The sequence below is a fragment of the Orcinus orca genome, chromosome 10 (genome assembly GCF_937001465.1).
Source record: "Orcinus orca chromosome 10, mOrcOrc1.1, whole genome shotgun sequence".
NCBI classification, from domain to species: Eukaryota; Metazoa; Chordata; class Mammalia; order Artiodactyla; family Delphinidae; genus Orcinus; species Orcinus orca.
Genome location: NC_064568.1, coordinates 36,084,600 through 36,097,113, shown reverse-complemented (window position 1 = coordinate 36,097,113; position 12,514 = coordinate 36,084,600). Strand labels below are relative to the sequence as shown.

Sequence of the window (12,514 nt, the reverse complement as noted above, 5' to 3'; positions counted from 1 at the left end):
ACCAGCTTGCAAAGGGGAGGCCGGGAGGCGGGGCCGGACCGACGCCACGTGGGAGGCCCCGCCCCTTGGCCCGCCCTGCCTCTGGAGCAGAGGAGTCTGCGCCAGCTGGTTTAGGCCTCACTGAGCACGCGCACTCCGCCGCATTCTGATTGGCGGACCCACGCAGCCCACCGCACTCAGATTGGTGGAGCCGCTCCACATTCTGGGTCCCGAGCTCAGCGCTGCTCCTTACCCGTTCCGCTCCTCACCTCCTTGGAGGTGGCCCAGGGCCGGGATCGCACGGCCACCTGGCCGCCGGACTCAGCAAGGACGGGCAGGACGGCTTCGGCTTCATCCGGGAGCTCCAGTCCAGGGGCTGGGACAGCTCCCGTCGCTCTTCGTTCCGCCGTACCCTTCTCCACGACAGCGGTCCGGCATGTTTTCCAGGGCCCAGGTGAGGCGGGTTCTGCAGCGGGTGCCCGGGAAGCAGCGACTCGGCGTCTACAGGTTCCTGCCCTTCTTTTTTGTCCTGGGAGGAACGATGGAGTGGATCATGATTAAAGTGCGCGTGGGCCAGGAGACCTTCTGTAAGTGGGGGTGCAGCAGCCTCTGTTTCATTTCAGGCAGGCGGGAGGCGGCGAGGGAGCCGTTTTCCTGGGGGCTGTTCTCAGCTTGTAGACCTCTCATTCCGCTCAGCGCTGAGCTGCGGTCAGAAGGGCGAGTGCGGTTCCCTTCGTTGGGCGGTGGAGATCCGCCTGGGCTCTCCTGTAAGCGGGGCGACAAAGGCACATTGGTATCCGATCTTGAGACCTTCCCTGCACTTTGAGAGGAGGGCACGTGACTCCACTCAGGACGCCCTCCTTTCAAACCTGCCCTTCGGCCATGCCGGTGACACTTTTCGGGCCTAAGGAATAGACTTCTCACAGCACCTAGAGGCGGGTGGGATCTTGAGGATTCATGGAAGTTCCTAACTGGCCAGTCCAAACCCTAGAGAGAACTTGGTTGGCCCGGCTTAGCTAAATACTACTGTCTTTACTGGCCAGAGTCATTGGTACCAATGCCCAGCACTACAAAAAGTGTGTCTGGCATTGCTTTGCTGAGCACTAGCCTGGACAGGCTAGTTCCTCTTCCAGGAAGACTTCCCTAACCCCTAGGCCCTTTCTGCTTTCTCCCTCTCCAGAAACACAATCACTTGTGAATCACCAACCCTCATTTTTTTAAAAAAAGTGCTTTCTAAAGATATTTAATCCTCCTGTGTTCACCCATTCCTTCATATTTAATGAGCACTGATGAGAGGATATAAGGCGGAGGGCCCCCACACCAGAAGAGCACTAATGGGAGAGACAGATCATACAGTTACTATTAAGTGTGATCACTGCTGTGGGGGGAAAGTTGGGGGAGCATGGGAGTCCTGGGTGGGGCACCTGAATTGGACTAGGTGGTGCAGGGAAGGCTTCCTGGAGGAGTTACCATGTCAGGTAGGGTCTGAAGATTGATAGGTGTCAGCCAGATGAGGGAAACGTTTATGGACTTGAAAGTGTCTTCTGCCAGTGGTAAGAGCAAACCTTGGGGCCTTGGTGTGAAAGTATGCTGCTGTGTTTCAGGGACTGAAGCAGGTGAGCAGAGTGAGGGATGACGTGGTTAGAAAGGTGCCTGGGCAGGGCCACAAAGGGACTGGAGAACCAACAGTGTATCCCAAAGGGCTGAAGAGTTTTAAGCCGCAGCTGGTGAACATATGTGGAGAATGCTTTCTTGTGGAGGGCGGATTGACAGGAACACTTAGGCTGTGTGGTTGTCCAGATTTGAGATGGTGGCCTGGACTAGGGTGAGATGCCAAGAAGTGGGCGGAGTTGAGAGACACCCCAGAGGTAGTACTGACAAGGGCTTGGTGATTGACTGGACTCAGGAAATGAGGAGTGGCGGCTTCTGGTAGGGCAGCTGGAGCAGGGGGAACACAGGCAGGACAGTCCTGGGCTCCATTTTGGACGTGCTGAGGGGGGAGATGGTTATACAGAACTGAAGCTCAGAAGGCAGATCTGGGCCTCAGATCTAGGTTTGTGGGTCATTCACAAGCTGATTGTGATGAAAGAGTTTAAACCCCAACATTTTAAGGGTGACTGAGAGTGACCAGAGAGGCAAGAAGGGAAACATGAAGGGCTTGTTATCACAGAAGACAGGAGGTTCAGGAAGTTCAACTAAGTGAATGGGAGGTAAGCCCCCTCTCCCCTACCAGGAGAGACTTGAAATATGCAAGTACTGATCAGAAAAGAGAGGGTGGAGAGAGGCTGGAGATACCTTGGCCCTTGAGAAGGTGGGAGAGGATGGGACCAGAGCAGGGCAAGGAGTAGCCCTTGGAAGTCAGCTGGAAGAGTTCTTTACTGATGACTTTTCTCTGCGAAGAAAGAGTTCATGGCCATTTCGGGGTGGGTAAAGTAGGGTCAGGGCCATGGCTGAAGAAACAGGACTGCCAAGCATCACAGTGGACCCAGTTAGATGCAACAGTTGGGCCCACAGTGCAAAGCAAGCAGAATGAGGCATGGAGAAGTAAGTTGGATTAATCTGTAGTTTGGGTTTTGAAGGTATATCAAGAAGTTGATATTGATGAGAGGGAATTTCAGCTGATCTGGGCAGGAAGAGAGGACAAGGGCCTGAGGAAGTTGGTGAAGGTCCAAGGACAGAAAGGTAGTAGAGGTTGTGGTCAGAACAGAATGAACTTATTGCTTCAGAGGAACACTGCAAGCAGATGGTAGAAGTTGAGAAGTAAGGAAGATGAAGGGGGCTGGTGCTTCATCTCTGTTGGGGGTGGTGTTGCCTGGGAAGATGGCACAGGACAGGGTCAAGGAACCTGAACTAGATGCCAGCATTTTCAGAGACTGAAGGGGAGTGATGGACAGCAGGTACCAGTGCAGAGAAGATGGTGGCAAATGGCATAGGACCCAGAGGAAGAAGGTGGAGAATCAGTAGTAGTCTGGAAAAGCAGCAGCTGAGAACAAGGAGACTGCCCTCATCTCCCAGCCCTCAGTTCCTGGGTGTGGCAGAGGGAGCAGCAGAGAGCTATAGGGCCAGAAGTGCCTCTGCAGGGCCAGTTAAGAAGGATGATTTCAGAGAGAAGTGAAATTGCTAAGGGCTGTGCTGGGACATGACACTATCTTTGAAGACACTGACTCTGACCCTGCTATTGATATTGAGAGTTCCTTTAACATAGTGCTCATTTAAATCAAATCTTGTTTTAAGTTTATTCTGGCATTGAGTTAAGCCTTAATGTTGATATTCAGGTGACAGATCTAGACTATTGGTTAAATTACTCAGATATGTATTTTTAATTCCTTAGTCTCTTGAAAATCTAAATAAAATCTTTGTTTGATACAGACGATGTCTACCGTAGAAAAGCCTCAGAAAGGCAGTATCAGAGAAGGCTGGAAGATGCATCAGAGACTGAACTTCAGCAGTCAATAAAGTGAATATGAAACTTTACTACTGGTTTCAACTCCTTTAAAGATGTACTTTTCGGGTCTCTTGTTCTTACATAGAACTGCCTTTACAAAGAACTTTTATAGTTTTCCTGTCTCTGCTTGAATACTTCCCAAGTCACTGATGGACAGCACTTGTGGGAAAATTATTTCCTACTAAAACACACCTACCCATTGAATCTAGTCCATGAAATATTTCTAAACAATTCAAGGATCAATCAGGATGCTTTTCAGTGTAGCCTGAATTGTTTGTGAAGTCCTTTGTTTTAGGCAACAAGGGATAACCTTATTTAGTTTTTTGCAGAATTCAGACTTACTATGAATAAAAGTTATCTACTGTAGGATCATTTAAACGAGGATTATTATGCAGACTACATTTCTGCTAGCTACCAATTTGTAAACATTTTGTTAGAATGTGACCATATGTTATTCATGTTAAGTGCTCTTGTGAACACAGACAACCCCTTTCCTTGCTTGGCTCCACTAACATACAAGGGCTGGACCTCCATGAGGACTGGGGAGCAACACGTTTCACTCCCCTCTGAGATGAAGATGTTGCTTTCATCCAGCTGCTAAAGATAAAGACACTGCTCCTTCCCAAAGAAAGTGAATCTTCACAGCATAAAGCAACCATAGACTTGAGCTAAATCAGAGGCTCAGTCTATAGGGAGAGATTTTCCAATCTGACCCAGAATAAGTTTGGATCAGTTGGTAGAAAAAGCAAAGGCATCTTTCCATGTTTGGATAACCATATCCAACATCTTTTCAAACAAGAAAATATATACATATTAAATAAGACTAAGTTTCAAAATAGTTTCTAACTATTGCTCATGAATAAAGAAGCAGATGCTTAAGGCCACAGGGTATCCTCAAGTTAATGACATCTGCCACAAATTGTTCTAAGGGATTTTTTTTTTCTAATTTAAGTCAGTCCATTTATGTTAGAACCAATCCAGTATAATTAAGGAGCCACTGACTACTCAGATCTCATTAAAGCACTAATGAGTCACTGCTCAGAGGTGGCTTGAGTATGAAGACCAGTGATGACCAACAGCACCAGGGAGAGGAAGGTAGTTCTCATGTGCGCTTTTGTTACCTCAGGCATTCCTGGTGACCCTAAACCTCATAGTTACTTTTAGTGACTAGACTGCTGCATAATGAATTTAAATTGTGGCCTTAACTCCCATTTGTTCCCCCAACCTGTTTTAGAAGTTTAATATTTTGTACCTATGTAAAGAGCATATGTAACATACATACCTTTTACAAAGAATAGTTGTAAATGCTACTAAAACCATCAGCTAACTTCTGTTGTCTGCTGTGGTTTCCTTCCCTGGCCTATCCTGCTGTCTCCATCCCAGGGAGAATCTCTAGTCTGAAATTTGTGCTAAACTTCCCTAGAGTTTTCTTCATCTTTCTAAAATATATGTATTGGAGTGCCAATTTATTTAAGACAACGAAGCTTTGAAGACAACACAACAATGTCTGACTTCAAGGCAAGCAGACTAGCAAAGCAATTAAAATTGAAGATACTTTCAAAGCATATTAATTTGGATGCTGCAGAACTAATTTTTGTTAACCAAGGTGCAAGCTTTTTAACTTTACCTCAATTTTTTAACAGTTCTACTAAGGAATATAACTCTATCCCACTTATCAGACACTAGGATTATTTAAGGGAACTTAAATAATTTAAACAGCAATGCTCTCATAAGCTGCTTACAGAACTGCAGTGCCCCCTACTGTGAACTACAAGGCAAACAATTTAGTAACTTGAATTTCAAAAACCACAATACTTCAGAATGACAAAAATCTAATTAGCATTTATTGCTAGAAGTCTACCTCCACTGGGGTGTTAGACAAAGAACATGGGCTTTGGAGCTTCATTTTGTCATCTGAATGGATAGGGAAAGTATTGGGTTGACCAAAAAGTTCATTCGGTTTTTCCCGTAAGATGGCTCTAGTAGCACTTAGCTGTCTTTAACTTCATTCGCAACAATTTTGCTAGACTGTATTCTGACAGGTCTCATATCAGCGTGCATTAAAAAAAAAAAATCAAAATTGAATTTTTGTGCAGCCATTTTAATATTGAAGATGGAAGCAACATTTTCTGCATATTATGCTTTATTTTTTTAATATAAATTTTATTTTTGGCTGCGTTGGGTCTTTGTTCCTGCACGTGGGCTCTCTAGAGCTGTGGACAGTGGGGGCTACTCTTCGTTGCGATGTGAGGGCTTCTCCTTGCAATGGCTTCTCATGTTGCAGAGCACGGGCTCTAGGCGCATGGGCTTCAGTTAGTTGTGGCTCATGGGCTCTAGAGCGCAGGCTCAGTAGTTGTGGTGCACGGGCTTAGTTGCCCCGAGGCATGTGGGATCTTCCCGGAGCAGGAATAGAACCCGTGTCCCCTGCATTGGCAGGTGGATTCCCAACCACTGGGCCACCAGGGAAGTCCCTGTGCTTTATTATTTCAAGAAAGGTAAAAACGCAACTGAAACACATAAGAAGATTTGTGCAGTGTATGGAGAAGGTGCTGTGACTGATCGAACATGTCAAAAGCGGTTAGTGAAGTTTTGTGCTGGAGATTTCCCGCTGGACAATGCTCCACGGTCAGGTAGACCTACTGAAGTTGATAGTGATCAAATCGAGACACTGAGAACAATCAACGTTATACCATGCGTGAGAGAGCCGACATACTCAAAAATATCCAAATCAAGCATTGAAAATCACCGCTTGGTTATGTTAATTGCTTTGATGTTTGGGTTCCATAATTTAAGTGAAAAAAGCCTTCTTGACTGTATTTCCGCATGCAATTCTCTACTTAAATGTAACGAGAACATTCTATTTTTAAAACAAATTGTGACAGGCGATGAAAAGTGGATACTGTACTATAATGTGGAACAGAAGAGATCGTGGGGCAAGCTAAATGAACCACCACCAACCAACCAAAGGCCGGTCTTCATCCAAAGAAGGTGATGTTGTATATACGGTGGGATTGGGAGGGAGTCCTCTATTATGAGCTCCTTCCAGAAAACAAAACGATTAATTCCAACAAGTACTGCTCCCAGTTAGACCAACTGAAAGCAGCACTCGACGAAAAGCATCCGGAATTAGTCAACAGAAAACGCATAATCTTCCATCAGGATGACGCAAGACCGCACGTTTCAATGACCAGGCAAAAAACTGTTACAGCTTGGCTGGGAAATTCTAATTCATCCGTCGTATTCACCAGATATTGCACCTGCGTATTTCCATTTATTTTGGTCTTTACAAAATTCTCTTCATGGAAAAAAATGCCAATTCTCTGGAAGACTGTAAAAGGCACCTGGAACAGTTCTTTGCTCAAAAAGATAAAAAGTTTTGGGAAGATGGAATTATGAAGTTGCCTGAAAAATGGCAGAATGTGAATATGTTGTTCAATAAAGTTCTTGGTGAAAATGAAAAATGTCTTTTATTTTTACTTAAAAACTCAAGGAACTTTTTGGCCAACCCAATACCTAAGCACAGAGTAAATACTCAATAAGGAAGGGCTATCTTTGTTCATCTAGTAGTCCTCTTTTGGAAATCTTGCCTACATCTCTGAAGTTATAACTCAATCAAATTAATCTCTTTTAGAAGTTTGGATCTCTCACGCTGAGTTACTTCTCTTAAAAAAAAATATACACTTGGACCATGGTGTTTTCCAAAACAACTTCTCTCCTAGTAAAGCAGCATCAGTTCTTAGTTTTCACACACGTGTATTAAATTTGGAATTTCTTGCCACATTTATATGTAAAATCCACAAGACGTGCATTCCACATCTATCTGGGGGATAGAAATAGTCTATTAATTTGTTCAGGTATGAACTTTCATTCAGCTGACCTCGCACACTTCCAAATGCAAAAGGAACAGAGTAATACTTAGCACTATTGCTCAGAGTGTTCAGCTGGAATGTTTAACTATACATCAACGATCATTCAAAATATGTTTATGAGCAGAGATGGAAGTACAGCCCTAAACTCTTAGGAGAACAGAACCACAGGGATTTGCAAAGTGATATTAGAGGAAAACAGTTGGTTGATTTTACCAACACCTTCTATTAAAAGTGTTGTCATGTTTTAAGAGATTATAAGCATGATAAAAACATACCCGGGCCACTTCTCTCTTCTGGCCACACACAGCTATTTGAAATGGATTACACTGATTTATGATACAGGACATGCTTGCCTTACCTTCCATCATCAGTAACAACTCCCTCTGCAATTTTAACTTCAACCTGCATTTCTGCCCATGCTGAAGACATGTTAGGAATCCTTGACTGCCAGTCTGAGAGGCTTGGCATGGGCATGTCAGGCTGCAGTGTGACTACATTCGGCTTCTGTGTTAATGCAGCCTAAGCCTTGGATCAGTGTCTGGACACTGACTTTTGCCTCTACCCAAGGAGCTCTCTTCCTTTAAATTGGCAGCCATATCCCTGTCAACATAAAATCAAGGCTTGCAGAAATTAAACCTACTTGAAACTAACATCTGACACAGCTTTAACAAAACAACCAAACCTGGTTAATCCAAATCACTTTGCAAACTCCATTTTTATTTGGATTAAAAAGCTTTAGATGAACAAAGATATGATACATACATATTATAAGACTAGTTATCACTTAAACCTCTTTTGATACAGAAATTAGAATAAACCAAGTTTTAATCAAGTCTGAAAATGTTTAAGTTCAAAAATCAACAACACCAATTTGGAGATTTTACACAAAGAAGAGTCCCCTCTTAATTCTTCCTCATAGGAAGAAAAGGGTGGGTTCAAAAACAAAGTAATTCAAGGCCTTTTAAATCAGTTGGCTGACATACTATTTTAAACCTATAGGTCTTTTTCCGCACATAAACAAAATTCTTTTCCACATGAACTTACATTTTGAAAACATTTAGGCCATTATACTTTCTAAGCCATATCACTACAGTTCCTAAAACTCATGGAAAAAAAAGATGTATAGTTCACATGTACCTTTTAAAGTCAGGGCTTTTTTTTTTTTTTCTTTTTCTTTTCTTTTTTGGAAGATGGCTGACCTCAAATCTTATATCCTAAAATATTAATTGACATTCTCCAAGTTAATATACAGAAAGACATGATTCTAAAATAAATACATAGAGCTTTTTTTTTTTTAAAGGTAATTAGGGCCTGCCTAATGGCCCCCTGGCCCGGCTCTGCACTGCCTTAGGGAAGCCCCTGGCTGGATCTATGGTTCCTACAGCACCTCCAGACACTGAGAAGGAGCCTGGAGGAGGAGTGCTCTGGCTTCTAATGCCCCACATAGACCACAGTGAAGAGTTTTTAGAGTCTTCCCAAAGAAGTCTCTTCCAGACCTTAAAAAGGGAAATAAGACGGGTGCATGAAATAAATAAATAACTTAACCAAAATTAAATTTCAGGTTCTTTGGTGTAATTCAAGGATGTCTAGAAATAAAATAATCTGATTGTATTATACAGTCCATGATGATTCAATGGCCCAAATAACCAAGAACTGAAGATTTCTTTATCTGATTCAGTTTAACAATAAGGTACTGACATAGTACTGCAAAACATTTTTTAAAATTCAGAACTGTTTAAAATACTTGATGCAAATTGAGATCCAGTGGTTGACTTATAGGCAATTAAGTTATAAGGACCTCCTGTAATTCAAGTATCTAGATACAAGAGACTTTTTTCCATTCTAAACTCTTCTTCTGTCCCCATGATTTAGTAAGAATGGTAATTAAATATCCAGGTATTGACTCATACCAGATTAAAAGAAAAAAGTATCCTCTGAGAGTCACTCTCAATTTACAAACAGCAGTGGAAGCTCCACCACAATGGCAACCACCTTGTTACAATAAAGCAGGTTTCAAAAACGCTGAGTGAAATACTGAACCATGTTTGATGCTTTCCACTTGTCTGAGCATTATATACTGTCTCCAAATGTTTTTTTCCAGAGTCATATAAGAGAGACAGGGTCATCAAACCTAAGTGTTTGGGATCTGTAATGGTCTTTTTAGTGAGCATTTTCTTAAATTATGATTTCCTTCTCCTGAAATTCAAAAGCACAAGCTGAATTTTAAAATTATTTTATAAAGTCTTAAATTTCTGGTTGAGAATTACAACCCTGAAACTTAGGAGAAAAAGAAAAAAAAAAAGCCAGATCTGATGAGGAAATAAAGAATACTAAAACATACTTGCATATGCAGGCAATCCAGCCTTTTACAATTATGCTTCTGACACAGCCCATATCTGGTTAATGCACTCCCTTCCCTAAGTTAGGTTAGGTGTTATGTTTAAAAATAAATCACCTCCAGCACACCTCAATACTTTCTTCAAGATGAACTTCAATAATTTGCAATGTAGAGATTTAAAGTTTTAAATCACCTAACATGTATAGGCATAAATTGTGAATTCATTACAAAAAGATCAAAAGTACCCTTAAACTTACCTGTCAAGACTAAATATAATTCAGGGTTGTGCACATGTTCTGCAAAAATAACTGACACCATAGATGTCTAACTCAGCACAAGAAAAAGTGCTTTCTCCCTCCAGGCGTCCGGGAGCTGCATTAGCTGCAGAAGAGTGCACAGTGCTGACTTCAGATTTCTGAGTTACTAGAGCAAATGTGCCATGTCTGCCAAACATCTACAATCCAACTAACAACCTTTCACTCTACCTGGAAGAAACAGTTCTTGCAAAAGTGGCTTAAGATATTTAGGCACGTGAAACAGACACAAGTACACTCCCCTCTCTAAGATGTAAACTAGGGCCAACTTCACATTTCATTGACAACTTAAACTAATCTGTAAACTCTTGTGTGTGTTTTTTTTTCATTTTGTTTGTTATTTAAAAAAAACAAAAACAAAAAACCAACCAAAAAAAACAAGAAACAGAAACCCCAAGCCAAGACAAAAAACCTTTGATGGTTTCAGCTCTATGGCAACAAGTAAAAAGATAAAACACCAAGTCTAAATACAACCAATTATGAAACTGGTTTTAAACGAAGGAAACATATGCAAAAAAAAAATCTTTGTGTATTTGATAAAGTCAACTTAATATAACAAAAACAAATTGAAATAGCTTATTAAAAGTGTCCTTATATAAAAATGGCCTTGTGATGTACAATAAAATGCAATAAAAATGATCATCCTTTGTTCCTCCCCCCACCCCCAGTAACTAAAATGGCTACTGTTCCACAAAACTCTTTATGCTTCTATAAAAGAATCGTAATTGATGTGATTAAAGGTTTTCTAGATTGTATGCTTGGCGAATATTGAGGGTGTCTCGGAGCATCAGATCCCGAAGGCGCCAGAGGGCGTCTGCCATGGTGGTGTGGGCCCCTTTACTTTTCAGCCAGTGAGAGGGGAGTCGGCTCTCCTGTTCTTTTGACAAATGGACATCGCGTCTTCGGGCTGAAAATTAAAGTGCAGACAGAGAAATACAAATATCAGTCCTAAGGTCTGACAGATTAAAACATGAAACATTTATTATTTATTGAATATTATGAATTTTAACTCTGCAGAATACTTCCAAGCAAATTTCTTACATTGTTTTATTAGGCATCTTGGTTTTTAGAAAGCTATTTTACTTAGGTATGAGACTACCTAGCCAAGGATGTCTCGTTTTACACTTTGCAGTTTATAAATTATCTAATGTCTTCTTTTTTAATTAATTAATTAATTAATTAATTTTTGGCTGCATTGGGTCTTCGTTGCTGCGTGCGGACTTTCTCTAGTTGCGGTGAGTGGGGGCTACTCTTCGTTGTGGTGCGCGCGCTTCTCATTGTGGTGGCTTCTCTTGTTGTGGAGCATGGGCTCTAGGCACACAGGCTTCAGTAGTCTTCAGTAGTGGCTCGCGGGCTCAGTAGTTGTGGCTCACGGGCTCTGGAGCACAGGCTCAGTAGTTGTGGCACACGGGCTTAGCTGCTCCGCAGCATGTGGGATCTTCCCAGATCAGCGCTCGAACCCGTGTCTCCTGCGTTGGCAGGCGGATTCTTAACCACTGTGCCACCAGTGAAGTCCTAGAAATTATCTAATTTCTAACAATTACTTCACAAAACAGCTGCACAAGATAACATAATTACTAGAATGGGAATATAAAAGTTGTACAAACACCTAAAAGATCTGATCATTAATATTTAATAGTTACTCCAATATTAACAAAAATTCCTAAAAAGGTAAATGTGAAGAAAGGGAAAACCACCTACTACTCTTAAAGCAATCAAATGATCAAATTTGGCTTAGAAATGAAAAATGAACAGAAACTTCCAAAGTTCTTTCCAGAAACTAGGCAAGTTATTTTAGTAAGTACTGAAAATATGCTGAGCCTGCTGAACTAAATGAATAAACTTCATAGGTTAATAGAAACATGTCTTCCAATATTATTTTTCTTTTTTAAAAATTGAGGTGAAATAATTTTTTTTTTTTTTTTGCAGTACGCGGGCCTCTCACTGCTGTGGCCTCTCCCATTGCGGAGCACAGGCTCTGGACGCGCAGTCCCAGCGGTCATGGCTCACGGACCCAGCTGCTCCGCGGCATGTGGGATCTTCCCGGATCGGGGCATGAACCCGTGTCCCCTGTAACGGCAGGTGGACTCTCAACCACTGCACTACCAGGGAAGCCCTGAAATAATTTTTAATTTACCCAAATCCATCTATGCTATCCCCAAATGCCTGAAAAATAATTGAAAAAATTCAGAATATACTTAAGAAGATAGCATAGATATTTCTGACAAAACTAAGCTTTGAAACTCAGCAAAAAAACATTTTCAGTATGTAATGTCAATATACAAAGAAGCTCCAAACCCTTCTACTAAGTATACAATTTATTTTACTTATAAAGGCATACCTCAGGTTTGGTTCCAAATCACCACAATAAAGTGAGTTGCATGAATTTTTTGGTTACGTTTACACTATACTGTAGTCTATTAAGTATGCAATATAGCATCATGTCTAAAACAACTATGTACATACCTTAATTAAAAAAGACTACACTGATAAAAAAATATTAACCATCATCTGAACCCTCAGCAAGTCGTAATCTTTTTATAATGGTAATATCAAAGACTGTTGATCA

General features: G+C 41.7%; 2 protein-coding genes across 32 annotated transcripts in view; one reads left to right on the top strand and one right to left on the bottom strand.

Annotated features, from left to right (window-relative positions):
• Positions 1-97: 97 nt before the first annotated feature.
• Positions 98-12,331, top strand: LOC101272084 (small integral membrane protein 4). Of its 3 annotated transcripts, none has more exons than XM_049716061.1 (3): positions 130-566; positions 3,349-3,436; positions 11,875-12,331. In XM_049716061.1, the coding sequence occupies exons 1-3, from the start codon at positions 416-418 to the stop codon at positions 12,002-12,004; spliced, it is 369 nt and encodes a 122-aa protein (XP_049572018.1). In that variant the 5' UTR covers positions 130-415; the 3' UTR covers positions 12,005-12,331. The 3 variants fall into 3 exon arrangements, with proteins under 3 accessions (XP_004267946.1, XP_049572018.1, XP_033280473.1); XM_033424582.2 differs by lacking the exon at positions 11,875-12,331 and adding an exon at positions 6,307-7,209 and having other exon boundaries at positions 279-566; XM_004267898.4 differs by lacking the exon at positions 11,875-12,331 and having other exon boundaries at positions 98-566; positions 3,349-3,453.
• PBRM1 (polybromo 1) overlaps positions 7,990-12,514 on the bottom strand; it is a 101,968-nt gene continuing 97,443 nt past the window's right edge. For all 29 annotated transcript variants that reach the window (XM_033424561.2, XM_033424558.2, XM_049716043.1 and 26 more), the window contains one exon: positions 7,990-10,852. In XM_033424561.2, coding sequence (XP_033280452.1) covers positions 10,680-10,852 — 173 coding nt within the window. In that variant the 3' untranslated portion in view covers positions 7,990-10,679. The remainder of the gene's footprint in view (positions 10,853-12,514) is intronic.